Below are 27,558 nucleotides of genomic sequence, written 5' to 3'. Positions count from 1 at the left end.
TCAAGAGAACCTCAGCTCAAAGCTTTCGAAAACACTTCCTTGACAAAATCGGCAATGCAGTGACAACAAATCATAAAAAGTATAACAAGAAAAAATAAAAAAGGAAAATGAAAAGATTTGGGTCTATAAGAATGGAGACATGCAACTATGAATAATACGATTACCCGTTCGGAACCAGTTAAACATCGGAAAGATTCCATGACCATGTGAGACGCAGTTCGTTCAACCGTTGCGTGATGTTTCCATTCGTTTCTTGACATGCCGCCAAATATTTGTTATGTGTCGAGTAGGTGTGTCCGAATAGTTTCCGTATCAATTTCTCGCAGAAAACCTAATAATTAAAAACAATACTTTGTTTACTCGTAATCTCAGTTCAGATGTTGTGCGAAGTATTCCAGAGCTCAGAAACGATCACTTTTAGAATCATACATCATCAAATCAAGAAATTCAGAAAAAAAAAATCAAGGAGTTCATTCTCTAGGTTGAGACTTCTTGTAACTAAATTGCACTGCCGTAAAAGGATTGTGGAAATTATCCTTGGTTTCCATTTCATATTCAAAATTCGAGTTCCGGTAAACAGAAAGAAACAGAGGCTGGGAAACAAGAACGTATTGGATTGTTCTTGGAAAAATATTGGTGGTGGGAAGTGAAGGTTAACAGGAGGTGGAACGAGATAAGGAAAGGTCGCATGATCAAAGTCATCCAAAAGTGCCAGCAAAAGATGAAGTTCCCACTTCAAATTGGTCAAAAAGTAAAAGTGAATGAATCCTGATAGCCTAATCTTCCTCCTTTTCATCCCCAAGAGATCAAATCGAATAAATGAGTTTTGAACCTCACAAAGTGTATCAATGACAGTTCGTTAAATCACGGAACAATCGTGCTCTGTTGAAAAAATACTAGTAGCGTTACCATATTTTTTTTCGCGCAAGATATTATTAGCAGGTGAGGTATCGAATAGGCTTCCTAAGTTCTCAAAAAGTGTAGCAAAAATGCAAGAGAAATTCATTTGGTCACAAGAAACAAGAAGGAAAATTTACGCCATTGCAAAGGATATTGTTGAGGTATAAAAAATGAACTTAAAAAAAGAACTGAAAAAACTATTAAGTTCCTACTACTACTAAGTAGAACAAAACAAAAAAGGCAAAAATGACAAGATACGAAACAGAGCAAAGTTCACCTCAAGATTGCTGTCACTCCTTTCTGAACACGTCATTTCAGCAGTACATCTGGCTTTGCAATCTCCAATCGTACAATCAGCATCACTGGCGCAAGGACGTCCCTTCAGTATCGCACGAAGTCGAGATTCCGTATAAACCATGTCGCCGTCCATTAAAACAAATCTTAAACAGATCATTAATAGTTCAAAAGAGGAAAACCCATACGAAGCCCAACATACCGTTTTGGATAATCGGCTGAAAGTCCCAAATTGTCGAAGCGAACATCACACCATTGCAGCGGTTCGTTCAAAAATTCGTGGAACAATTTAAGGGTGCCCATGATATGCACAAGAATTTTCCCCTGAATCGGACAACATAGTTGGAAAATAAAATAACAGAGTGGCTAGCACAATGGGAAACAAAATCCTAACCTTGAGGTTCATGTAGTATCCCTTCATACGAAATGCGACAAGAGCTTCGGTCGAGTAAAATTGCCCACATGTACCAATAATCTATCAATAATAAAATCAGTAATCAATAATAAAAACCAAAGATAGAAACCAAAATAATAGTAATCAATAATAACTTATTTTGCAGAAAAATGCTGAATAGAAGAAAGTCTAGAAGTAACAAGAGAAGGGGTACCTTGGGGGTTACTCTCGTTAGAGGAAGCACACGGAAAAGAATAAATTCTGGCTGTTGAAGCAACGCCCACAGAGAATCACGATCTTCCTGAGCCATTTTTTCTCCTGGCGTTCTGAGAAGAACATATCTCAATAGCGAGTCAGAGTATTGGTTTGTAACGGAAATTACCGTCTCAGTGTTGGCCATAGTACTTCCATTAAATGTTTTTTGTAGTGACGAGGCCAGCCAAGGCGCAATTCCTCGTTCACTAAGGTCAATACCTATAAAAGTTAATGTGTTGCAACTAAAAAATCGAATGATATAATATAATTAAGGGATAAATTACTTCAGATACAACTAACTTTGTCAGAAAACTGATCATACGTTAGCTTCCGATCAAGTTGGACAAAATCGCTCATAGAAGGATGAATACTTTTCAGAACAGCAGTTTGTCCACCATCCTTCAGCACTAATACTACCTTAATGTAAAAACTTAAACAATTCAATAATACACAATTCCCTCTCTTCTTACCTTGTTCCCTTCATAATAATCCGTGACTTTCCAATCTTTATAATAACACAACCTATTGCACAAATCTCCAGAGACTAGTCCTTCTTGAAACGCATCACACAGCTCTGTTAGGACTTCTATTGCTCTGCAAAAAAGCTGTTGAAACACGGATAGAAGGCAGGAAAAAATCCTTATTATATCTGCACAGCGGGCGAGGGCGCTCGCGTCTAAGATCATTACATTTGGATATAATTTTATTCAAAAAAAGGAAGCAGAAAACGTTGTTATTTGCAGTCAGATGCACGAAAAGCAGAAAAAGAAGAAAGCATAGTAGCGAACAATGGAAGATTGGACCACAAGATTCAAGAAGGTTTAATGATATTTGATACAAGTTTGTACCAACTCTGCCATCGGCAACTGAGTGCCTAAGACAAGCGCAAAAAAGTGGTTTATCCACCTTTTGTATTCTTATTCGTGAAGAATAAAATGTATCAATTAGGCTTTAAAGATGTAGCATAAATATTAGGTCCAGAACGTGAAGAATCGTACCAGCTCTTTTAACACGACTTGAATTAAATTCACAACAGAAAAAAAAAACAATCGCTACAAAGCCAAAAACTTGAAATAATCGAAAAAGGATAAAGTAACTGTTGTTCAAACATTTTTTAAAGGCTTTCTTCAGATTATATAAGGGAAAATGTTTCGTTCCTGCACAGGCAAAGATTAAATGAAAGTGGGAAAAAAGGAACAATACAAAGAAAAAAAAACTAGAAAATGAATTTCCAATTACCTCGTAGTATTCACGCCTGACCTTGGTGCAGTATCACCGATATCCATAATGGAGACTGCACGATTTGCAGTGAGAACTGAAAAAAAAAATCCCTTTAAACGGCGAAACATATATGGTAACATGCGGATTTTTTAAATTAAATTACAATTTTTGCTTCAAATTTTTCAACTCTTCGAACACATCATTTTTATCGGAAAAGGAGGAGCTTCTGTGAAAAGCTTCAGATTTTGGATGTGTTTCGATGCTGTCTAATGAAGTTGCGTTTTTTTTTCTATTTTCTGGTACATTTTATATTTTTTTTTAAATATGCTAAAAATCATAAGAACATCAGTCAACAATGATTCGGGAACCCACAGGATGACACCTTATCATTCAAAAACATCGTCCTATTTGTATAAAGCCCAGACTTGAAAGAGCTTTCTGCACTGGGCTACTGCACTGGACCACAGTGAATGAAATGCTCGAATGGGAAGGTTCTCGTAACCTTTCTTAACTTTTCTTTTCTTTTTAATTGAATTCGAAAGGAATATTTGGATTTGAAAAAGCAATGCGGCTGCAAGCGAAAAAGAAAGTGCAGTTTTACAGTATGGGACGCGTGTCCATGTCCCATGTATGGTGGGTATAGCCCAAGTTTTGGTCGCTTCTACAATTGAATAATCAATGTTGGCAGTAAGATAACGAGACAGTTGATCAATATCATTTGGAAAGGTCGTAGTTTTCCCATTTAACAACACATTCCTCTGCATTAGCAAGTGTGGTCCAGTTCTCAGACAAATCCTTATGAGCAACAGCACATCCATAAATCTTCGTTGAACCATACGGTTGGTTAGTGTGCCAGCAGAGTTTGCAGCCGTAAGGGCCCCACAAATCGGTGGTGGTTGTTGGTCGCACTGCTGTGCTTTCTGGCGAGCCGGTCACACGATCGATAAGCACCAAAATCAAAGAGATACGTAAGAACTCGCCACCCTCACAACCGCAGACTGTTGGCAGCTTTACGTTCTCTAATCATATCACCAGCCACTTCATCGAAATTTCATCATCGTTAAATGAATGTCATGTAATTCATGGTTTCATTCTCTGCTGCAATCTTTTCTCGCAAAAACAAAGTTTCCAAAGCATTCGAAATATTCGACTTTCAATGAACCTCGACGAAATAAGAAGTCGTACTGATTTCTTATGACCTGCATACGAGATTCTTAATTGTACCCTTAAAGAAAGCACACCACCAATCTGACGTGGTGAGGGAATCCGCGGGAAAAGCAAAAAATGGGGTCGTAGATTGCGGAATCCGAGGAGGTTGCACTCATCCCCCGTAAAAAAGTAGCGTGAGAGCCGCTTTACTCTCTAGGAGGTACGTTAGAACGATCCTTTTTGCACATCTCCCATGTTCTTAGCAGCGTATTCATTGGTTTCATTGGAATAGGCTGGTGAGAAGACATTATTGATCCTCGACCGCTCGCATGTCGACGCGGAACGTGCACAAGGGTGGTGCGTTGCAATTGAAATCGTCGTGAAAAACCAATTGAAATCGTGTCTTTACGCCATTTTTTTTACGACGATTACGGAGAGATGAGCGGAGCCGCTCCGGATCCAACAATCTGCAACCCTAACTCTAGATTATCCCGAGAATTCTTTCACGTCGTCAAATTCGTGGTATGCTGCCTTCAACTCTTCAATTCTAAATTTTCGAAGCATCGGCTGGTTTTACAAAAGAGACCAGTGGTAGATATTTTATGTTATTTGATGCTTTTCAAAGGATAAAATTATAACAGTAATATAATTCTAGGGGAACTGCCACCTTTGAATGTACAGTTATAGATAAATAATGATCTCTATAAAAGTCTTTATATTCTCTTTAGACCCTTTCTTAATTGAACTCAAGTGCTGCTTTGTAGGGAATACTTCATCGAAAACTTTTGAAGGACACAGAAAAGCGCGCATGTTGAGAAAATTAATAGGAAATATCAGTAAGGAAGTTTCGAATGTTAAATTTGAGCTACAAGTTTTTCAGAGCTCCTAAAATCCCAACATACTAATGTTGAAGAGCGAAAAAGAGGTCGTAATTCAGAAGTTAAGCTATACATAACCGACAACATCACTGATAGTATCGAATGCCAAAACAACCCGTTCTGCAGTTCAATATTTCAAAAATCACACATATGAATGTTGTGAAAAAAAGAAATACCGTAAATTAACAGCAAAGTAAATGCTGGTTTCGGACATGACTTGACTTAAAATTTCCCATTTTTTAAAATCGAGAAGGTTGTCGCTCATGATTAAATAAACACTTAAAATGGCGAAAATTATATGATTTCCAATTCCGAGCTAGGCTCTTACGTTCTGAAAAGAAAGGAAGCACCTATAAAAAAGGGAGAAAAAGGATAATGAAGATAAGTGATCATTACAGCGAACATAAGAGATGCGCTCTGAGAGGTTAAGCTATATTTCGAATGTTTCCGAAAACAAATATTATTTTTCTCGCGTCTATACGAATACGATTTAAAAAAAGCCACATTTAGCCAAGCCAATTCCCTTCGCACAAATCATTAAAAATTTCTCCTGCAACAGCACTGTGAATCGCGGCCACACTGTGGTCTTCATCGATCTCTTCCGAAAAATGTTCTTGAGAGATGATGGCGGTTGTCTTCTATACATCTTGAGAATCTCTCGGATAGATCCGAAAAAAAAAGAGAAAAGAATTCAATCATTACATCGATAATACCATAGAAGTTAAGAAATAAGAACTGGTACACCTAATTAATTAAGGAGAACTGGGAAATGATGCTAAAAAAATTGTTTCGAAAAACCAGCCGACTTAAACATGTTTAAAACAGCTTAAGCCTAAATCGTAAGTACAGATGTCTGGTATTTACTTCAGACATGGGAATTGGTACCGTTTCCACCTTCAAGAAGCAAAAAAAAACAGTTTCACTTGGCAATTTTTGCCAGATTCATCTCATATTTACAGAACCAAAATGTAAAATTTACCTATGCAAATCAGGTAAACTGACAGCATGACGAAAATGGCAATGAGTACTCGTCCCGGTTTTGAACACAATAGCGCGCGAAACGAGTCGTCACTCCAGCTGTTACACCTGAAGCGAGACGAGTTAGACATACGGGAAACAGGTCTGTTAACGAATAGAAAACTTCATGTGTTGATATAATACACAGCTGTAGCACACAAACACATTGTAACTCACTCAGTTATTAATCTCATTCTGTACTAAAGTAGAAACTCGACCGCAGAGAAGCGACAAAACAATGAACACTATCGATGACCGCGTGTGCGAACTTCACAACGATATCTCACGAGCGCAACCAACTAGTTTTCATCTGGCGCGCACTCATCAGGAACATAATGATAGAAGAGACGCCGGACGAAAAACGCTGTCCTAGCGTCCGTCGAGAAAAGCGGAAATGTGTTTACAAACAAAAGGATAACGAGTAGAAGCGGCACTGAACTTTGAGAACGAATTTTTTTCCAAATATAAATTTATTTTAACGAGAGAAATTTATCGTTCTTATCGTTCTGATAGGGAAAAGCACAAGCACTCTTAATGGTCTCTCTTAAAGCGAACAGGAGGTGGCACGAATATTTATTCTGGTAAAACGAGAGCGAATATATTTAGTCCAAGTAATGCGATACGAACACGTTGCTGAAGTGGAAAAATGGAAAAGGAAGGGCCTGAATAGTGTCATAACAGGAAAAATTAGGCGAATGTGAGCAAAAACAGCCGATTGTTCAAAACAAAAACGAGAAAACACGACACCAACAGCCACAGGGATAAAGTGCCACCTAAGGACAGGATTTACCATAAAGGGCAGCAAAAAACCGTTGCGAACACCAATTATACGCAGTCTAGCGTTAACGGTGTCCGTGTTCGTTGAAAAAGAGCAGTAACAGAAAAGAAAAAGGGCAGAAAACGTCTCAGAAGCAAATCAATAGTACTAATAAATAACAACGATGTAATATACTAAATATTGAATATAGAAATGATTTAATGGTAAAAATGGTTTAATTTAAGGCGTTCCGGACTAACTCTCGCAACTGGCCTATGGGAATACGCTTTCGAGAATTCAACAACAGCAAAAAAGATGCGCTTCACCACAGCAAAGCCTACCAAACCAATAACATGAAGGATGAATTTGTTTTTAAACCGATGTTGCCAATAAATTAAGGAAAGGATAGCATGAAATTGACGATGTTGGTATCTCACCACGAAAAGATTGGGGGTAGGAGGACTTTTTCATATGTTCTTCATTCGCATTAGAGGCAATCACTGAGAGAGCAGCTGAAGTGAATTAACAATACTTGAGCTGTTTCAGCAGTAGCAACATTTGCTTGCAAGCGTAGAATGAAGACAGCTTTGAGATGGATATCAGGATGAGAATGGGACGGAATGAGAACAGGAATTTATCAACGTTCATCTTGAAAGGGACTTGGAAGTACAGTAGAAGATTGCCATTACACTAACATTAAAGTCATTATCTGATCATATTTTTGAAGACCACATTTGAAATTCCGCTCAATCTCATCAATTCTGAACGAGCTTTGAAAACCTCATAACACAACAGTCTTCTTAAATAAGAGGATATTTTCTTAAAAGAGAGAAATACAGTGGATGAAAAAAAGTGGCATCTCTCTACCACATACAGAGAGCTACATACTAACTACATACAAATACATACAGTACGCATAAGAAAGAGTTCCACCTTCAGAAAAGTAACGAGGGCGAGATTTTGTTTTTCTCGAAGAAGTTAGTTCGTGTATGTAATAAACTCGTTGTCCCTGACAACTTTGGGTTGTTTTTGTCAGCAACCGACTTCGATTTTTAAGCGTAAGAAGAAGTTTTTAGAAAATGAATCTTTTCCGACGAGGTTGACGAGGTTTCCTATTCATTTCCTCATTGCAAATATCACGTACCGGAGAAATTTTTTCCTGGTTTCCTTCTCTACTCTTTTCTTTCAAACTTGTGCTGTCTCGCTGAAAATGGGCAGGTAGTGGGAACTCAGCCGTTATGAGCATGGGAACTCGAAACTTTCGAAGAAAATTGTCTGAGGGAGATTTTTTTTAATTTGAGAAGGTTTGGATCGAAATCCAAAGATGATCAACAGTTCCGACAAAAGCAAACGCAAATCGGAAAAAAGTGCACCGATCGTTCAAAACTTCTAACAGACGGGGAAAACGAGGAAATCTTGAACAATGTTTTGCTCATGACGGTATGGGAGTCTTGTCAAAGTTCTAGATCTTATATCAACAAAACTTGGAAGATGCTCCCCGCCTAGCACAATTCCAAGTCGATGAAGGAGCTCGATTCGATGAAGGACGACCAACAAACTTGCGCTGATGAATGGAAAAACATCGTTTTCAGTGACGAAGGGGAATTTAATTGTGACGGATTAGAATTTCTTACATTGATGAGAAACTTTTGAAAAAACTTCACACAGTTTAAAGCTTTTATTTACAAAAGCTCTTGCTTTACAAAATAAATAAGTTGGGTCCTCTGGAAGAAACCTTAGTATTTTACTACACTTTTGACGTTGCTAATAGCTGTAAAATGGGAGGTAAGAATGAGAGTTGAAGGCAAAATCTCTCGTGGTGGCTCATCTTGGAAAGTGTCTTCAGGATCATCCACCAAAAGTAGACGGAAAATCCATCAACATACACTATAACATCAGTATAAGATATTTTAGTAGGGTAGAACTTGAGCGAAATCGTTTCTTAGAGAAGAGAGTTGTTTCGTAGAGTTGTGTTTGCGATGTCTGCATCTCTTCACGATGTTTCTCTTTGTATTTCCCTTTTTGAGCCTTTCGGAACTGCACAAAAAGTTTTTTTAAAGAACACTCAGCAAACTAAATGGACCGTGCCCCGAGTGGTCAATCGATTCTTCATTCTGAAGAGTGCCGAAGGTTTCTTAACATGCAAGAGGTACTAGGGTGGGAGAAGAAATCAAAGCTCACAAGAATTAAGTAATTTAAAACCGCAAAGATTTCTTACAGAGCACATAAATACGTAAGTGAAACAATGAATAGTCATTAGCACCAAATTTTAGTCGTTGGGAAAAGGAACAGAGAAGAGAAGGAGTGTGTGCTAAGCGAAGAAAGTGCACAAATTGCGATAGAGGCGCTGCGGTCAGCGTGGTAAATACAGCTTAAGGCGGCCGTATGGATTTAATGGTCGAATGAATACTAGTGTAACAGTAAATACAGAATATGATGGATAAAATACAGAATACAGCTACGGATAGCGAAAGAAAAAAAGAACCCAGACATTCTAAGAATTCTGACATCGGATTTCTCAAATTCTTTAGCGTTAGTGATTGTGAAAAATAAAACGATGATGATAGAAGAGCTGACGCTAATAAGAGAATAACTGAATGAAAAAGAAGATAGGTGCGATAATCTGGAATAAAATGCACTTTTGCGGATTATAGCGCTAAGTTTCCCTTGATTTGACTTTGTACATTTTAGTTATTAGTTAGCTAGTTAGTTAGTTATGATTATTTTTATCAGGTGAGGGTGTTTAGTTTTCGAACGCACTCTTGGTCGCAAATTTCCGATACGTTTGGATGCGACCCGATCCGATTTGAAGAGCGTTCAAAAGTGTTTTACTTAATTTGATAATCATTCTTAGATAGGTAATGTACAAGTTGCAATATAAAGAATCATGTGAAAAGAAGCAGGTCAGATTTAAATTTAATTTCACTGCGTCACCAATAAGTAAACTAACAGAAAAGCATAATATCAACACAACGACACCAAATCACGTGAGATATTTTACTACTGTAGAAATATCCCAACTGAAACATAAGAGAGCAAGGATGAAAATTGAAAACGAACAAAAAAATAGCAACAACAAAGAATTGAAAAAAAATGAATGAATGGATGAAATAAAGCAAGCGAAAGAGAATCAAGCTAACCTAAGTTGTCTCTGCTGAGATTTGCTATTTTAAGACAATTAGTCTGGAACTGTGTATCTGCTGGTAGCACGCCACTACCAACCACAGGTCGTAAAACAGCTGCTCCACGCGGCCTCTGAGAGAATGTGAGCAGCAGGCACCAGTGAAATGCGCGAGTGGATAAAACATCATATGGACCACAAGTGACGAGAGACGCAACAGCGGAGTTATCATGATAACCTCAACGTCTCAATAAAGCGACCCCTGTGAAGCAAAGAAAACGTATTGAATTTCCAATGTGGTTAATAGTATGGTGGGCAGATCTTACGACAACAACTTGTCGATAGTCAAATTAAAGCAACAGCCAAAATTGTTAACAAACTTTATTACGGCTAACTTTTCGGCGTTGTCGCCTTCGTCAGAGCCTGGAAATTAAGAACATTTGCAATATACCCTCTTACGATACTCTTTCTCTCGCCAAATACATGGGAAATTAGAACATGTTTGCAAAAATACTCCCCATTCAAAGTATGAAAACCTGTTCTTCTCTAAAACGCTGTGTAGTGGAACAATATGCCCACCAAAACGAGAAAAAGCACAAAGATGTAGAGTACTGAAGAATGTTCGCGATCCATTCAATATTTCGTGAAGAACGACCGGAATCGCCCGAACGGATAAACATGCAGCTAGCGGGGAGAAGCAGAAATAGAGAAGCAAAGATTTGATTTCGGAGGAAAAATAGTTCTAATAACAGAGTTGAATAAAAGTAGAAGACCGCGTAATTTGCAGAGAAGATGGGAGCACTGGCAGATACGAGAGCACGCCTACACGGCAACTTCTTACTACATCATCTTGTTGTAACAATGCTATTCCAGAGGATAACTTAAAAAGACACGAGAATAGCTATTCACTTACGTTTCGAATACTTTTTGCTAACTTTACGGTGCGATGGATGGCATTTCGAGGACGTCCCCCCCTGCAACGTACATTCCCCCGGAATTCAACTTCGACAGTGCACTACGATACAATGTGTCATTCCATGAATACTGGGATATTTTACACTTCCTTAACCTTTTAACGAGAGAACAGCCCAACGGTGGTGAGCCGCACACTTTTCAAAAATTATTCTCCTAAATTTCCTAATTTTTAAGGGTCCCAGATACCCAATGCGTTTATTATCAGCGAATATGGCCCAAATATAGCTCATTAACGTCGATTCGCTTGTCCCACGCGCCAGATACGCAAAAAGCGCGCTGTCATCCATAGGTTAATTTTTCAAAAGTACGATAAACGAAACTTTTTCTGCTCAACAGGAAATAGGCGTTAAATGTGAAATAACTTTTAAGAGGAATTAAATTTCCTCCCGTCAATGATGTATGAGGTTTGGCGTCCCATTTGAAAACCTTTATATTCTCCTCTTGAGCGATTGTAGCTATCGAAATCTCCTTTAAAAGTGCCCCGCAGAAATGTTCAACATCTTGTGAGGTTTCACTGAGCTCTGAAACCTTTTCACCAAATAAAAGAAAAAAGAAGCAAAATTGAGATATTGTGGAAATTGAGCTGAAGCGAATCAATATAAAAGCTACGAATTCAACATGCCTGGATTCAAGGACAGTCGAACATGGACAAAATTGAGACAGTTCGGAGAATTGTACTGTATAAGGTATGCCCTAGCATATTTTTGAAATTACAGAATGACAAACCTCCCTTGTCCTATCAAACAGTGTCTAAAATGTTATTAAATCAATCAGGTGTCGCTGCTTTAGATCACTCAGGTTCTTGCTACAATTTGACCCAAACATTCCAAAAACACGCAGAACGAGTTCTTTGAATCCTCTCCTCAGCCTAAGCCACACTACCTCGCCGCATCAAGGTCACTAACTATTAGTAAAAAGACCAGGAAAACGTTCTAACATTAAAGACGGACGTGGACAATATCGTCGTCCAATCGAGGTGTTTACAGTTGAAATCAATACTACTTAGGCGTACAATTCAGCTGTTCTCATTGAGAGCAGCTGAATTTTACGCCTAAAAAGGATAGCAATAAGGAAATGTTGGTAATTCGTCGTAAAACGAATTCCTGTTTCGAGTTTTCCAGATTGCATCGGAGGAACGAATAAAATAGAAATTGTGAATACTTCTCAATGTATGCCTATTTCTAATGCACCACAGATTCAAAGACGGCAAAAAAAACCACATTCTCTTCGAAGTAGTCATAAAACGAAGTCGTTTTCGCATAAGCGCATAGATTCTGGTAGCATTCTGAATAAGATAAGTTATTAAATGAATTCTAGAGTAACTTTTCAAACTCGGTTACAAAATCTACAACTTATTACTTTACAATGAGATAGGTTCATTGCATCGAACTTATGTTTTTGAAGTTTTAAAGAGCGGCAATAGAATTTTCACCAGAAGCAAAAATCTTTCTAAATTAGATTTTTCCAACCAATAAAATCTACCTATCCATAGTGTTTGAAAACGATAAAGGAAAAAAGTGTTGGGAACTAAGATTGTAAAAAAAGGCGGAAGCTGGTTCGTAGCGCAATGAAGGTGCGAAATTGCAAGATTGGACGTAACCCCGACGTGATTTCATTACCTCGAGAATACGAATGGAAGGTCGATAGAGAAAAGCGCAAGGAGCGAACGTCACGCATGGCAGACAACGCAGAACCAGCTCCCAGTTGGTGGTGGTAGGAAGGCGACGATCATTACTACGACGGACGACGCGCGAGAGATAGAAACGTATGCAACACTGGATTCGAACGAAAAAAAGCAGCTAATCACAGAACAGGTGTCGAGGTGAATGACGAAAATCAATGTGTCGTAGCCGTGCTGGTGGGGTGGTCATTGCACCATTCGATGTTTATAAATCGGTGAGTAGCTCACGCGTAACCGAAATAATCACCACTCACAGAAAATGAGAGCTATGTTTTATCGAGGTGCATCATTTGGTTTTCGAAGCAAAATGGTCCACTTCCTAGGAATATAGCTCGTCCAAAATTTTTGCGAAAAACTCGTTAACGGATAACGCATTATTTATGTTGTCTCACAGAACACAAATGAAGGAAATGTAATATTCAGGACGGTTCGAAAATTTGTGAACAAACATCACGTTAACTTCAGGTAGTTTAAAAATGCCCCAACTTGTTCGTGCCCATACATGTGGTAGATGTGGGAAAAAAGGGATCGCTTACAAAAAAAAATCCATCACACTTAGAAATATTTTAGTATACTTCAGTATTTGAAAGATGTTCGACATTCACGCTTTCTCGTAAAGGTTAATCAAAATAAATCAAAGTTTGATTTTCTCAATAGAACGGCATTTTTGACATTGCTGCAAGAAATCTAGCATTTCTGAAAAGATTCCACAAATGCCATTATCTCGGAGCTTTTTTCGATATAAGAGTATTCTGGCCTACACATATTTTAACTTCTGCAGTCCATCCATTTCCAGTGCGATTTCACAAGCTCTTCTGAAGATTCAATGTTAAATTTCACAAAATTCACTTTGTGAGCTTTGTGAGATTTAACATTGAATGTGACTTTGTGACCTACCGAATTCCACCTACTAATGGAGATGTCTTGGGATTGCAAGGATCTCTAGGATCGAGATGGTTAACGAACCCAAAGGACTTAGAAACGCGGAGAACGTTGCTGTAGCGGTAGACCTTCGCACAAAACCAGACCTAACAAACTGTGAGAAGGATTTGAAGGAGAAAAAAGTTGATGAAATTCTCATTCAGTTCGATTCGGAAGAACCGAAACAAAAACATTACATTACAGAAAACGAAAATTTAGACAGGTACGAAATACGAAGGATTTCCCTGTGTCCCGCCCTCTTGGCTATCCTGTTGAGGCCAATGACCCGATTCCGTTATGCCTCAATGAATGCCCGAAGAGAGTGTTTAGATATGGTGATGAACCACACTGTCATTTCACCATACGCGATGATGTGGAGCGAAGCCAATACGCGAACTTAGTCCAAATATACTTTTTTGCCTTAACAGATTTTTGATGCCACCCCCATGTGGACACTCAGCCTGATATCATATTCCACTTTCACCTTTTTCCTGACATAGTGAGGAAATTGCGATTCAGAAAGTAGAAGGTTGTTCAGGTTCCCCTCAGTCCTCTTCGTGTCTCTGTCTCTCTCCTCGATCGACCTTAGCTCCAACTCAAGAAGCTTAGATCTGCGTGCACAAAATACAACCAGCAATCATTTGTTCATTCAGCTTACATTAGCAGTTGGAGGAGTGAATTTAATACGAGATCGCTCACGCACCATAAGCAGTTATTTCTGCAAGATGTCGACAGTTGTTTAAAGGCAGTATAGCACAAATCTGACGTGATGGAATCCGCTGGGAAAATTAGAGATACTGTTGCAGATCGGGGGAATCCGAGATGGTTCCGCTCATCTCTCCCTAATCGTCGTAAAAAAAAACGGCATGGAAGACGCGGTTTTTACGATGACTTCAGTTTCAACACTTGTGCACGCGTCGCTTCTAAGTGCGAGCGATCAAAGATAGGTTACGTGTTCTTACCAGTCTATTGAAGTGAAACCAATGAATAGGCTACTGAGGCGACCGGCACATGTACACAGAGGAGCGTTCTAACGTACCTCTTAGGAACTAAAGCAGCTTCCATGCCGTTCTTACGAGGGGGAAATGAGCGGAACCACGCTGGTTCTGTAATCTACTACCCGAACTCTATGCTTTCGCTGTGAGTTTCGGACCACGTCAAAATCCTTTATTCCTTTAATCGTTTTTAAGGAACTTTCCTGAACCCAAATTCTCGATAGAAATAATGAAGCGTTACGTTGACAAAGATAATAATTGGCAACCTCCATATTTGTTCGTCTTTGACCAAGCCTGTGACAACTGTGAACACTTGTCGACAGCTTGTAAAAATTGTTGTCGCGCATGGAGAGAAAAACGAAAAAAAAAACGAAATGAAATAGATGAAATGACGGCGGAAGGATGGCATTACTGGGTCGGATCCACCAATTGCTATCAATCACTGCAAGTGAGTGCTATGCGCTTCCAAGAAAGAGAGATTATTTCATTATTTTACGACGATTAGGGAGAGATGAGTGGAACAAGCCCAGATTCCTGAATCTGCAGCCCCATCTCTAGATTTTCCCACGGACTCCCTCATCGCGTCAGATCGTTGTAGGCTGCCTTTAATTTCTCACTGATGAAAAAAGTTACACGAACATCGATACATACAACTGAACAAACCCATTTCAAACGCCTTGTACCAGCACAAAAAGTGTAGAATTAAAAGGGAAAATTTGAAGAAAAAATGAGAAGAAAAAAGAAAAAAATTAGAAGAACATCCTCGACAACACAATCTAACATAGGAGTAATAAATAATCCGAGATGATGAAATTAAATCGAAGAGGAAACGTATATGTGTAATAGAATCCCTTGATAGCAGCAAGAGATCAAGAGTAATTCTTCAACTTATTTACAAACAACTTCTACCAGAACTTCGCATAGCTAAATTCGTGCACTCGAAAGTGTGCTAGTTTGAAGGTACTCTCACGTACCAGTTTACTTTATAAATTAATTCGCATTAAAGAAGACGTCGAGTAAAGAAATAAGGCATCAGGGAGAGCTTCACTTCATTAACTCGTTATAACATATGCTTAAGATTGAAATTGCGGATTTCTGTTCTCGCAAAATATGGAACATTCGGAAGTCACAAGAAGTCACACAAGCATGCATAAATTAAAAGAACTACCTTTTTTTATAGACATCGTCGTCCTCCATCCAATCAGACTCGGACAGGCGACCGTCCACCTGAAGTGAAGCGTGTATCAAAATGACACTCTTGACACTCTTCAAGAATAATTTTTAGGTTTTGAATTGTCAAAGTAAAGAAGGTCGCCTTTTTGCAGTGAACGTTCTCCAGAAGAGGGGTCATACGTAGTAGTGCGTGCGTGCCAAATTCCAACGAGATGTCCGCAGGTTTATAAATGATTAATGGAAAGGAAACAAAGACCAGCGTCATGCTATCATCCATTATAAAGAAGATTGGTCTGAACGTCCAGCTAATCCCACATTCTCTTATGGTTCTCGCTTTGGTTTTTCATTAAAAATTTGAAGTAGCGTCACTTTCTGTAAATGCTTGCCAAAAAACTAAGACGCTTTTTGGTCACTAACAACGCTTTTTTTCAAGTCTGATTGAAATACTATCATGGATCTAATGTTTTAGAGTCTTCCTGCCAGTGTCAGTACTATACAAAAGTGCGCAAATTTCATCTCAAATCAATATTCCTCAAAAGCATGATGTGCTAAAGATGGAGCATACAAGTCTCATTGCTATCTGCTCGTGGTGACCCTGCTTTCACTAAACACAATCAGGCATTTGAGTGCTTGCATTGGGAATGGACGAGCTATATAACGTGCACATTTATATGGTTCAAGATTCTCTTACATTGCAAAAAGGAGCTGTCGTCCGGTACATCGCCAAAGCCCAGAAGTAGGTGGCAGCACGATAGCTGTGAGAGGTACGACTGCAACATCCTGATGGAGTAGTTTGGCTCAACGTCGTCTAGAAGCGCCTTGTTACGACTGCGGGATCGCAGAGAACGTAAAAGTCCCCATGCACCTATTGAAATCGCTGAGGACGACAATAAAGATGCCATCTATAATGAACTCAATGCATTGATGTCCAACATACCCAGCCAGCAAGTGGTCATTGTCGGAGTCGATACAAATGCGAAGATCGAACAACAATCCGATGCGCTAGGAAAATGGTGTTATCCAGCGGAGCGCACATCGGATAACGGTTACCGTCTGGTTGACTTATGTAAACGGACGGATCTCAACATCGCTTCTACATTCAAGAGGAATCATTCTATATCAAACCATCAGCTTCCCTGGCAGTAGTTAACCCTTTTAACGCCAGAAGTGCAGCGCAAGCGGAAGATGAGGACTCTCAAACTTCAGCTCGGCTGTATGCTAACGAAACCGAGGAGTTCCTTTTCAACCGAAAATCGACATAACAGGTCTGAAAGACGAAGAATATTGAACGAAATCCCGCCAAGGTGTGTCTAATCATATTGAAGTACGGACCAGAAGAAGATTTGCAAAGCGGATTCCTTCACGAAGTGCATACAGCACGCTGTAAGGACAACCTTCCGGTCCTCATGCCGCGAAAGAAGTTTGCCTTTACATCTACGGAGACGAGATCCACGTACAATTTTGTATGTGTCACCCGCAACACTGGCGATTTAAACCAGGAAAAGCATCTTAGAAGGGATTTGCGTCGTCAACTGCAACAAGACCGCAATAACGAGTAGACATCGAGAGCGAAGGAGTTTGAAAAGGCCTGGGAGGACAAGAACCTCTGAAAGCCTAAGTTTAACCAAGGCAGCACAGCGACAAAGTGAAGAGACGTTCTCCAGTCCTCAACACTGCCACTGGAGTCGCTGTTGGTGAGGCAATCCTACCAATTTGGAGGGTCACTTCAACACCTTGCTGAACTGGCAAGCGCCATCTGCTCTTGGTCTCGATCATGTCCAGCGACCGATATACGCGAAGTCAACGAGAAATCACCGTCAGAGTCGGAGGTTCTGGTATTTACAAAAAATGAGGAATGGAAAATCTGGCGAAGACGGTGCTCTTAGCTACAGTGATGGCGAAAATTGACTGCATGAGAAGGAAGCTCCTTAGACGACTGCTTGGCTACTTTTGGCCTATGACATACCAGAATGAAGATCTTTACGCAGAAATCGATGTGTTGTGCAGGCGAATGACACGCAAAAGATATCAACATCTTGCGCCCCCATCGAAAGTGGCTATGGAAAATCGTCACTTCTTCGGTCGTATACTGAGGATGCCAAGAATTGAGGAGTTTGTCGGGTTCAAACTGGAAAAGGCTACCTGGCCAAAAACAGGTTTTTGAGTTCAGGATTGGAGTGGTGAAAAAGGATTTGAAGACACTCGGTGTGGATAGGCAATTCAGGCGAGACGTAAGGTTTCGCAGGATAGGGAAGAGCGACGAATAGATTGATTCTTTGCAAGCTCTCGCAGAAGATCGAGAAAGTTGGGCAAAGCAATGTTCAACGACGACGCACCTCAGCAAAGATGCGGACAATCGCGTCAGGCTATAATAGTAGCCCACCCATTAAGTCAAGTAAGTCATGATGTGCTAACAAAAAAAAAGCGAGAACAGCAACATTACCCTAGCAAATATAGGAGATTTAAATCGAAATACGTGAGCTGCTTGCGGATATCTAAGCGGTTGCGTATGTGTGTACGTGGCAAATTTGTAAAGATGTAAGGGATATGGTGAATATAGTGAGGGTAGGGCAGACGAGACCAAGAGTACGGAGACATAAACTAAGGTAAAAGGCCACGCCTAAACCCACCACAACCAAATTTTCAACGTCTTCTGTACTTTTGACAAATTAATTTGTAGTTAATGTGCGTTACCGATGAACGGTTAACCCGACTGCTCTCATTTCCTAGCCCCTGCTCACCACTCTGACCCCTGGGACTCGTCTCATTTTATCTCTTCGTTTTCTTGCGCTGATGTACAGGTGCGCTCCGCTGACTTTTCTTATCTTACTGCAGTCTAAGGCTTACGTAATGAATGGTAATCATCTTACTGGATTTTGGCACCGCGAACGGCGGCACGATAATCATAGGTGTGATAGGGAGAAGCCGGACCCTCCTCAGGTGAAGGGGGTCCTTTCGCCAACCGTCCAAAAGTGAAGGGGGTAATTTCGCCAACCGTTTAAAAGTGAAGGAGGTCCCCTCCTCAACCGTCTCAAAGTGAAGGGATCAGAGCACCGGCTCCGTCCATCGCATCTATGATGATAATCTGACGAAGTGGCACTACCTATGCATAATGCTGGGGTTGAACCCGTCTCACTGCACAAAGTAGTTTTGCGACACTCACGTTAAGCCCGTTATTATATTGCGTGGTAAGAGCAACGTATCCTCTTTTTGATAATAATCCAGACATTTGCTCGGATGTATGGAGCATGGATGGTGGCAGTTTAGAGCTATCCTGGTGATGTTAAGATAAGGTCATTCGTTCCGAAAGTGTTCTCGTGCCACCTTGATGTGCTGTGGCTTCTCACTTCGTTCTTTGAAATTCTTACTGTTTTCTCTGGTGTTCGTGAAATAAAGCAGTGTTTGACACATTATTATGTCCTCTTTGGAACATTAGGTTTCAGACCATCTACATGAGTTACATTTCGATAGTTGTCCCTAACATACTTGGAATTACGGCATTTTTCGTTGAGGTCGTGAGTGAGAATTTGCGAGAATGTTTTTGGTCAAATAACATAGGAGTCTCGAGCCATTTTTAACCTTCTAAAGACAACGGCGCGGTCGAAGCGAATATCAGTGATAAGACCAGTGGTAAAATTTTCCACTTGAAGACCTAATTTGCGAGTAACGCGTTGGACATTACTACACCCAGATCTGCATAATAAATAACCTATATAACTCAGCAAAAAATATCGTTAAATATGCTCTTACTCATGCGCCAAGTTCTTTCGTTGAACGATAATACAACAGTGATTTTTGTAGTTCTTCAAGATCATTCTGCTATTAGAAATTGCCAATAGCATAGTCGCGAGGAATAAAAAAACTCCATCAGCATATTAATTTTGCAGCAGGTTTTACAACAGAAATATCTGCGTCATAAAGCTTTTTATTGCCATTCAGAAAAAAAAATCTTATTAATGTATAATAGCATAATCCAAATCCCTTAAATCCTATGATGCAACTAGGCAATCCACAAGGTAGGTGAAATAGAGGTGAGGGGGTGAACTAGAGAACAAAGTTGCAAATCCAATGAGGCGATCGATCTCTCCCCACACCATGAGAAAAAACCGATGCCTAACAGTTTCCGCGAAAAATCTTGCCTCAACCCTGCACAATACCTTGTGTAAAAACACGCCCATTAAATATTTTTGCACGACAGTAAAAAACAGAAAATAGCGCCCAGAATACCAATTACACCACTTCTCTCGCTCTGTATAGCTTTGGAAAGATTTTAGGCCGCCAGTTTTCAGAACGACTTTCTATTTATATAGCAGTGAGGGATACGTTCAAATGAAACTTTTCCAAAAGAATACTTACGCCATACAATGGTACCATCCTTCGAAAACTTCTGCCAATGTGTCTTGAATACATTGACGAGCAAAGGGCACACTTCGAATAGCTATACATAAAATTGCTCAAAAATAATTGAAAAAATTAATCCAAGGAATAGAAAATCAGCTTCTTGGAGAAGATAGAAGAGAGACCTTAGATGCCCCGAAATTTGAAGAAATCAAAAGATTCGAACCAAAAAGATGATTTTTCTTCTGATTCGTAAGTTTCCAACATAAGAAGACAATGCGGCCCCTTTCCACAGAAACATGAGAACATGATGTAACAACAGATAATGACGATGCCCGTCTGTTGTATCAATGTTTACGTCGAAGCATTAACAAATAATCCGTCGCAAGTAGGCAAACATTTTCTAATGCATTGTTTAGAGAGTACGAACATAATTTTTCGCAAGTAATTTATAATTGATTGGAACATCCCATAAGAAATAGAAATGTATATTAAATCAACGAATAAATGATCAGGAACTAAGTGATTGTGTGGTCGTTCTAGGACAGGAAGAAGACGAATGGTAAGAGCTGCCTAAGGAGGCGGATTTCAAACAGACAGCGCATTGAGTGCATCATAAAAAGTAAGACATTTATACTTCACATCCATTAAACCATTTCCATGGTGTTGACGATTCAGATTAGTCTAAGACCACTCTTCGAACAGTAAATTTTTCAAAAACAAACGAATATTTCTATCATTTAGATTCAAACGTCTTTTTCTTATAATTGTTTAGTAAGCAAGCTATTTTATCATTACATAGTGATTTCGTTGAACTACAAGTTTAAAAAATATAGTGTTCAGGAAATTCAACGCTATAGGATTTGTGCCTTGAGGATTAAGTTTTAACCCGTTACTGATTTTCTTCGAGAGAACGAAGGACCCACCGCCTCAATATCGCACTTTTTGGTGGTACTCCTCCCTGTTCTAGCTACAATAGAAAAAACGTGCTCATGCAGAACGCACTGTACTACTGTGCTCGTGTAATTATCGTATAATAATTAGCGTATGTGTGAATCTTTGTTAGCAAACTTCATTGCGTCAAGAGGAAAATTGATAAATATGATGCGATGAACCAATAAAATCAGGGGAGCATTAAAATAACAACTGATGTATCCTCAAAAGAGATGGTTTATCTATGTATTCATTGCTTACACTATTGATTCCAAAATGATTCAAGCGCTCTATAACGAACAGAAGAAAACATAAAAGAACAGATGAAATCAATACAACAGATTATTCGGCCGATACATGATACGAAAGCTAGTCTGCTTGTAAATACGAGCACCTTGAGGAAGGAATCAACTCAAATCGGTTCAAGCGCTGAATTTTATTCTTCTACGGTATTGATAAACGGTGAGCAGTATGAATGCTCGTGTAAAACATGTAACGATATAAACAGAAAGAAAAAGCAGAAGAAAATAAAATGAATTCGGTAGTCGCAGTTTGACTACAGCATTCAATCTAGTGTGAATCTTAAAATAGTAGGGCGACAAATTCCATACTTTAATATAATAAATAGTTTCGATGAATATAAACCGGAGATAATTTCGAAGCTGTACGTTGAGACGAGATGCGAGAAAGTTAGCAGTGAATTTGAAAAGACACTATGGACTGAACTTCATAGAGATTTCCTGCTTATTTGGAGTAATTAAAAGTAGTCACCAAGAGACTACTAAACGATGTACACTCGTAAGAAACGAATCTTTATAACGATCTCACGAATAACCCAAGAACGCTAGGTTACACATTGGAAAAAATAGTAAACGTTCTAAAACCTAAGCATTCGTAAGTAAACTGCAGGCAGTCATAAATACCGGGGAGTAATGATTTCCCCGAAGTACACATCCAGGACATTTGATACGAAGAGACAACAGTTGGCTCTGAAGCAGTGTAAAAGGGCAATGCAAATGTGCGAATTGGGGCCGATACCTTTGTCGCTACCACAAAAACAAACTAACCCCATAGCGGTTTCCAGGAAATGTGCAAATATATACTCCTGCATGATCACAAACTCGTTCTTGGAAGTGTGGGGAAAGGAATAATTAGACGGGCACTAAGAGCAACGTGCATGGATTGAACAAGAAATTCGACGAAAAGAATCGTACTGAAGAGATAACTTATGGATGGATACAAATGAACGTTTCTGAGTCTTTCCAGTGGGATGTTTTTGCAGTTCAGCCTCTTTTACGGCGGCGAATAACCCACAATGCAGAATGAAGGCACTTCCGTGCTTGTGAAGAAAGCAAAAAGACTAAATGCAATAGCCGCCGCATAAGCAATGTGTGAACACAAAGGCAAGACGGTCGCGAACGCATACATAACAGAAATTTCCTTCACCTTTTCACTGATGATAAACCTCCAGCATCAGCGGAGGTAAAATAGCTACTAAAAAAACCACTTATTGTTTAAGATTGCTCAACACCTAGTCTTACTCAAAGAAATAGAGAACAAAGATCAAAGATTCACGGATTCAGATTTGTTTCAGCAAAGAGACTATTTGATATCGCCCACACCTATATTTTAGTCGCAGAACAATAAATTTGGATGAGAACAGATACCAATAAATTATAATTATCTAGAGAACATATTTCAAATTCACATTATCCAGCTTGGGTGCTTGGGCAGCCTAAATGCACAAAGAATCGATGCAATATAAAAATTAGCTAACTACATCTAGAAGTAGGCTTCTTTTCAATAACTTTTCCAAGAAATATCCCCTTACAACGCGTGACGCACAGTAACAAAGTACCTCCATTCGTAAATTTGTTAATTAAGGCACCGGTGGCCGAATGGAACTCCTTCTCTCAATATATGGTGCCATCAGGAAACCTAATAAGTAAATTGAAAGACAAATAACGAGATAGGTCTAAAAAGAATGAACAAGTGTCCAGAGCTAGACAAGTTATGCCCATCACCCCGCATCACGTGGACCATACACCCTTAGCACACTTTTTTTTCTTTGCAGCAAACTTTATGGGCACAAAGAACAAGAAATACTTAGGAACTCATTGTAAGCTATTTTAGATTCTCATACAGCTGTTCTGATCTAAATATGTCAAGTGCAGTGAGACCGTATGGAAGCACAACTGTAGTTGGTTCTGAAAAACTAGTAGCTGAGTACTGCAAAGTGATTCTAGACACCAAGAAAGGAGAATTCTAATTCAGAACTATTACCTGGCAGCCAGAACTGGAACTATGCATGATAGCAGAAAAAGCCTTATTTGTGACAATTATACAACTTCAATGTTCGCTGCCTAACACTCTAGCTCTTCGAATGGTAATAAGTAAGTATAAATTACGCATTCTGAAGATATTTCTAAGGTGTTCTTGCATACTATGAATAGAATAATGCTCACAGTGTGATTCCTAAATGTGTCAGGCTAGATTCTTATAGGACTGATCAATCGATGAAAACAAACGATTGACTGTTGGTTTAGCCTACTCAACCAAATAACAACAACGAAAACAACTAGTTTTAAAAAACAAAAAAAAAAACTGTGCACACTTGTATCCACAAAATTATCGGGAACATTAAACAAGGGCTTCGGTAGCCAACTATTAACGGACTTGCATGAAATGAAGGAAAGGAAACCGAATTAAGTATAGCATTACAAAAAAGTTTGCTGTTCGATCCATGAAGTAATTGCATTGAATAGAATAATGAAACTACAAGCCTTACTTAAAATGATGGTAAATGTAACTATTATCCATAAAAGACTTTCGGTGCTACAGCTTTGCTCAGCCTCTTTTCCTTTTCTTTGATCATGATTGACATTAACAGATTGACAACCGCGCTAATTTTTCTAATTTTCGTGGGACATGGGACCAAAAGGCAGCTCTATCTTTTGAGTACAATCTCTAGGCTACGACAATCCTTCGGGGTGAAATTGTCGGAGTGGCTATACTTCTGCATTAGGCTTTTTTTCTCTTGTGCAGGTTTCCATCCTTTTGTTCGTGTAGTAAGGGACGAATAGGATTACGTATATAATTCTTTATTGTCTCGTACGCTCATAGAAAGGTCATATTAACGTCAATATCTTAAAGAATAATAATGGCTCATTTACAGAAAGCTGCTATCGAATCGTTGGATCAGAATATGTTCAACGCGTTATTTTTGCCGAATCCTTCCGCACGTTTACAAAAATAAGCTGAGAAATAGTTCCCTTTCCATATTGTTTTGAACAATTTCTTCAATTCGCAACAAATGACGAGAAAATAGTTTTTGATAGGAACGGGTATAAGGACAACAGTTACCAAAAATGTCTCATTTGAAGAAGAGGTTAAGCGATTAATTACTACACCATGCAGTATTACATCTATCCTTCTTTCAAATGGATTTTCTCTCGAAAATGGGCGAAAATTTGGGAACAACTAGATGATCACTACACTTAAAATGTAGAAGTAAAGGAATAAATACTATCTTTTAGTAGTTAGAAACTGCAGCCGAAAAAAAAATTAAAAAAGTAGGAAAAACATGGCTACTAACCTCACAGTGTTCGTAAGCATCGAGTTGAGCATTGTAGTGCATCGAGACAATCTCCATAACGATGTAGAATGGATACTAGCGCTTCAGATCCATGAGTAACAGTATGACACGATCTTGAAAGAAAATGTAATAGAAAGAATAGAATAGATGTGTAATAGAAAAGACAAATTTCTAGAATCCATGTGATAGAAATGAAAACGAGGCACTATTGATTAACCGTACCCATCCCATTCTGCATTTGGACGAGATTTCACCTCATGGCGTCCCATTACAGCAGCTTGCACTAATGCTGCTGTGCTTGTGGATACTTATGTTTGCATCTTTTACATAGGTTACAAAGTTCATTTGCTATAGTAAAGATGGTAAAGACCGAACTTTTTATTTGCGGTAATCATATTCCAGAAAATTGGAGTTTTCATGTTTGTTTTGTTGCTGAACCATTCATAAAACAAAAGAGGCGCCAGAAAACTATGTCATTTCTGGAAACGGAGAATAACCCGAGCTTTAAAATTTTAAATGTTTTAAAAACCCGAGATTTAAATGCTATAAACTCAGCAGTTCCAGAACTACACAGAATGAATGGGCGCAGATAATGAAAAATAGAGGACTACGGTTAGCTCTCGAAGATTTTCAACCAGACGGAAAATCCCAGCAAATTAAATTCGGAAATAAAAAAAGAAATCGGTGGGTAGGTAAAAATAATTCCTTCCTCGGGAAATACACTCCCGAATCGATCTAATATTCCTCGTCTACAGCGTTAATGCAAAATAAATGAAGCAGCTACTGAAAAAATCACTCGGCTAAGCGCAGCACGGAAATGAATTGCAATTCAAGTGATTAACAGAACACGGGAGTGACGTGACACAAGAATGGCGGAGAAAAAAAAAACGCAGAGGAAAGAACACACGGACAAACACACGCAGAATTCCTGTGTATTCCATCAATTCTCAGTGGAGCATAAATATTCGATTGGAGCATGAAATCGTGCCCTGCTGTGTGTTTCACTTGGGAACCGAGGACATCAAAGGACATTCAGGCTGAAATTTGTACATATAGTACTTCTACTGTAGAATCAGAGATCACATATCACAATCACATATTTCTATTATTTTTTATAGCAATGTGTTTTAAACCATTTGCTGTTTACTTGCTTTTTCTTGACTTGCTTACTTGTGCCTATTTCTCGAAGTCAATAATCAAATCGGTGGGAGCCCTAAGGCCTAAGCATTAGTCTCAGAGGATCTATGACATGCAAACTTAGGTTACTAAGAGAAATAAAGTAAGTTAGAGCTTCGGGAAATAAGGGCGCCACTGAGTGCCCCTCCCCCTCACCCCCAACGACATTTTGCCCTACTTCCCTCAATAAAGAGTAGGTTTTTTTGAAGAGTGGTTTAGAAGCGGAAGAGCTGCTGTTAGGTTGTAAGAGAATTTACGAAAATATTCGAAATTTGGAAATTGAAACTTCAAGTAGAAGTAGAGGTAAGATCTCTCAATTACAAACAATAAGCACGAACGTGGGATTGATCCACAAAAATCTAGATTTCTGTTCCTCCTTAAGTTGGTCAATTTTCGTGTCTCATTATTTGAACTCAACGACTCACGTGTCAATGTGCTTCACGTCCATAGTTCCTCAAAGGTCCAGAGGATATCTCTCTATGGCTGAGAAAAGAAGAGATGGAGTAGGCTTTGTCAAATTTTCTGATTGAGCCTGGAAGAAAATCATCCCAATCAGTTCTTGGGCTGTTCGCAAATGGGACTTTGCTCTGCTGAGACAACTCAAAAACTGAACTCAATTCAACTGAAATGAAACTTTGAGTAATGGAAGTTTTCTCAAGAAGAAAAGAATAAAGTTTTCAGTGTGCGACTATCACCTAACTTCTTATTTTATTTTATTTTCCTATTTTAAGAAATATAGTTGTTCTGTAACCGTAAAAACGAGAATGAGTCATCAAGTTAATGGTCGTCCTCAAAGGTAATAAAAATAATGATAGTCGATCCAGAAAATAGTGTACCTTTCACAAATGTCTGTTCTTTTCGAGCTCTGTAGATGTCTTTTCGTAGATTCTCTAAAACTTTAGCCTTAGACTACTCACTTTCTCCCCCTCAAAATACTGATGGCTGCATTTTGTGGCTCCCTTTGAATGAGATCTTAGATGGCATTGAGGGAGGGTGTTTATCCTCTTATTTCTTTAAAGACATCACTCCACGAATCTGAGGTGGTGCAGATTTCAGGTGGAGTATTTGTATACAGGATGGGAGACTGTGGGGGGGGGGGAGGGTGATTCTGTCCATTTCTTCCTCAATGACGTAAAAAAACGGCCCGGAAGATGCGGCGCCGCACAAGGCTGGCGCGCTCCAGTCGAACTCCTTGTAGAAAATATTGCGCCAGAACACCTGAAGCCGTATCTTTCGGGCCGTTTTTTACGGCAATTAGGAAGAAATGGACGGAATCACCCCCTCTCCATAATTTACTATCCCGTATACGAATACTCCACCTGAAATCCGCACCACCTCAGATTCGTAGAGTGATACCTTTAATCTAGGTTACTGCGAGCAGGGATCAGGTAAGTTTAAATTCTGAACAAGATATTCGCGTGATCATTGTAGGAACCAAAAAAGATACTTTATTGGGAAATCACATCGAAGAACATGGAAGGTGAGAGGATAAAATTTGACATCATAATTTGCTATCTGACTCCATCGCTGATATTACTTTGCGACTCCAAACGGTATCTCACTGTTAAACGCACCACATCACGAAAACAACGATGTTAGGGTCTCTGTGGGACAATATAGAGTCCGGTTTGTACATAGATTACGGTGACCACGCTCAATTCCCTCTAATAGCCCTGAAAAACAGCGTGAGAAACGCCCTTAGCTCCAACGAGGTTCCTTAGAACGCGCACCCTTGTATACGCGCCGCATCCACGAGCGAGCGGTCGAAAATCAATGGGGTCTCCT

General features: G+C 39.3%; 1 protein-coding gene across 2 annotated transcripts; it reads right to left on the bottom strand.

Annotated features, from left to right (window-relative positions):
* Positions 1-178: 178 nt before the first annotated feature.
* RB195_007131 (uncharacterized protein) lies at positions 179-24,654 on the bottom strand (the record flags this gene model as incomplete). Of its 2 annotated transcripts, none has more annotated exons than XM_064180597.1 (12): positions 179-331; positions 1,178-1,340; positions 1,397-1,518; positions 1,589-1,669; positions 1,803-1,914; positions 1,971-2,062; positions 2,144-2,260; positions 2,314-2,437; positions 3,083-3,158; positions 6,071-6,177; positions 15,727-15,785; positions 24,598-24,654. In XM_064180597.1, 12 exons carry the CDS (start codon positions 24,652-24,654, stop codon positions 179-181), a joined length of 1,263 nt encoding a protein of 420 aa, XP_064037456.1. The 2 variants fall into 2 exon arrangements, with proteins under 2 accessions (XP_064037456.1, XP_064037457.1); XM_064180596.1 differs by lacking the exon at positions 24,598-24,654 and adding an exon at positions 20,088-20,177.
* Positions 24,655-27,558: the final 2,904 nt, after the last annotated feature.

This window comes from Necator americanus, chromosome I (assembly GCF_031761385.1).
Source record: "Necator americanus strain Aroian chromosome I, whole genome shotgun sequence".
Lineage (NCBI taxonomy): Eukaryota > Metazoa > Nematoda > Chromadorea > Rhabditida > Ancylostomatidae > Necator > Necator americanus.
The sequence above is the reverse complement of the archived record's forward strand: the minus strand, read 5'-3'. Positions and strand labels throughout refer to the sequence as shown.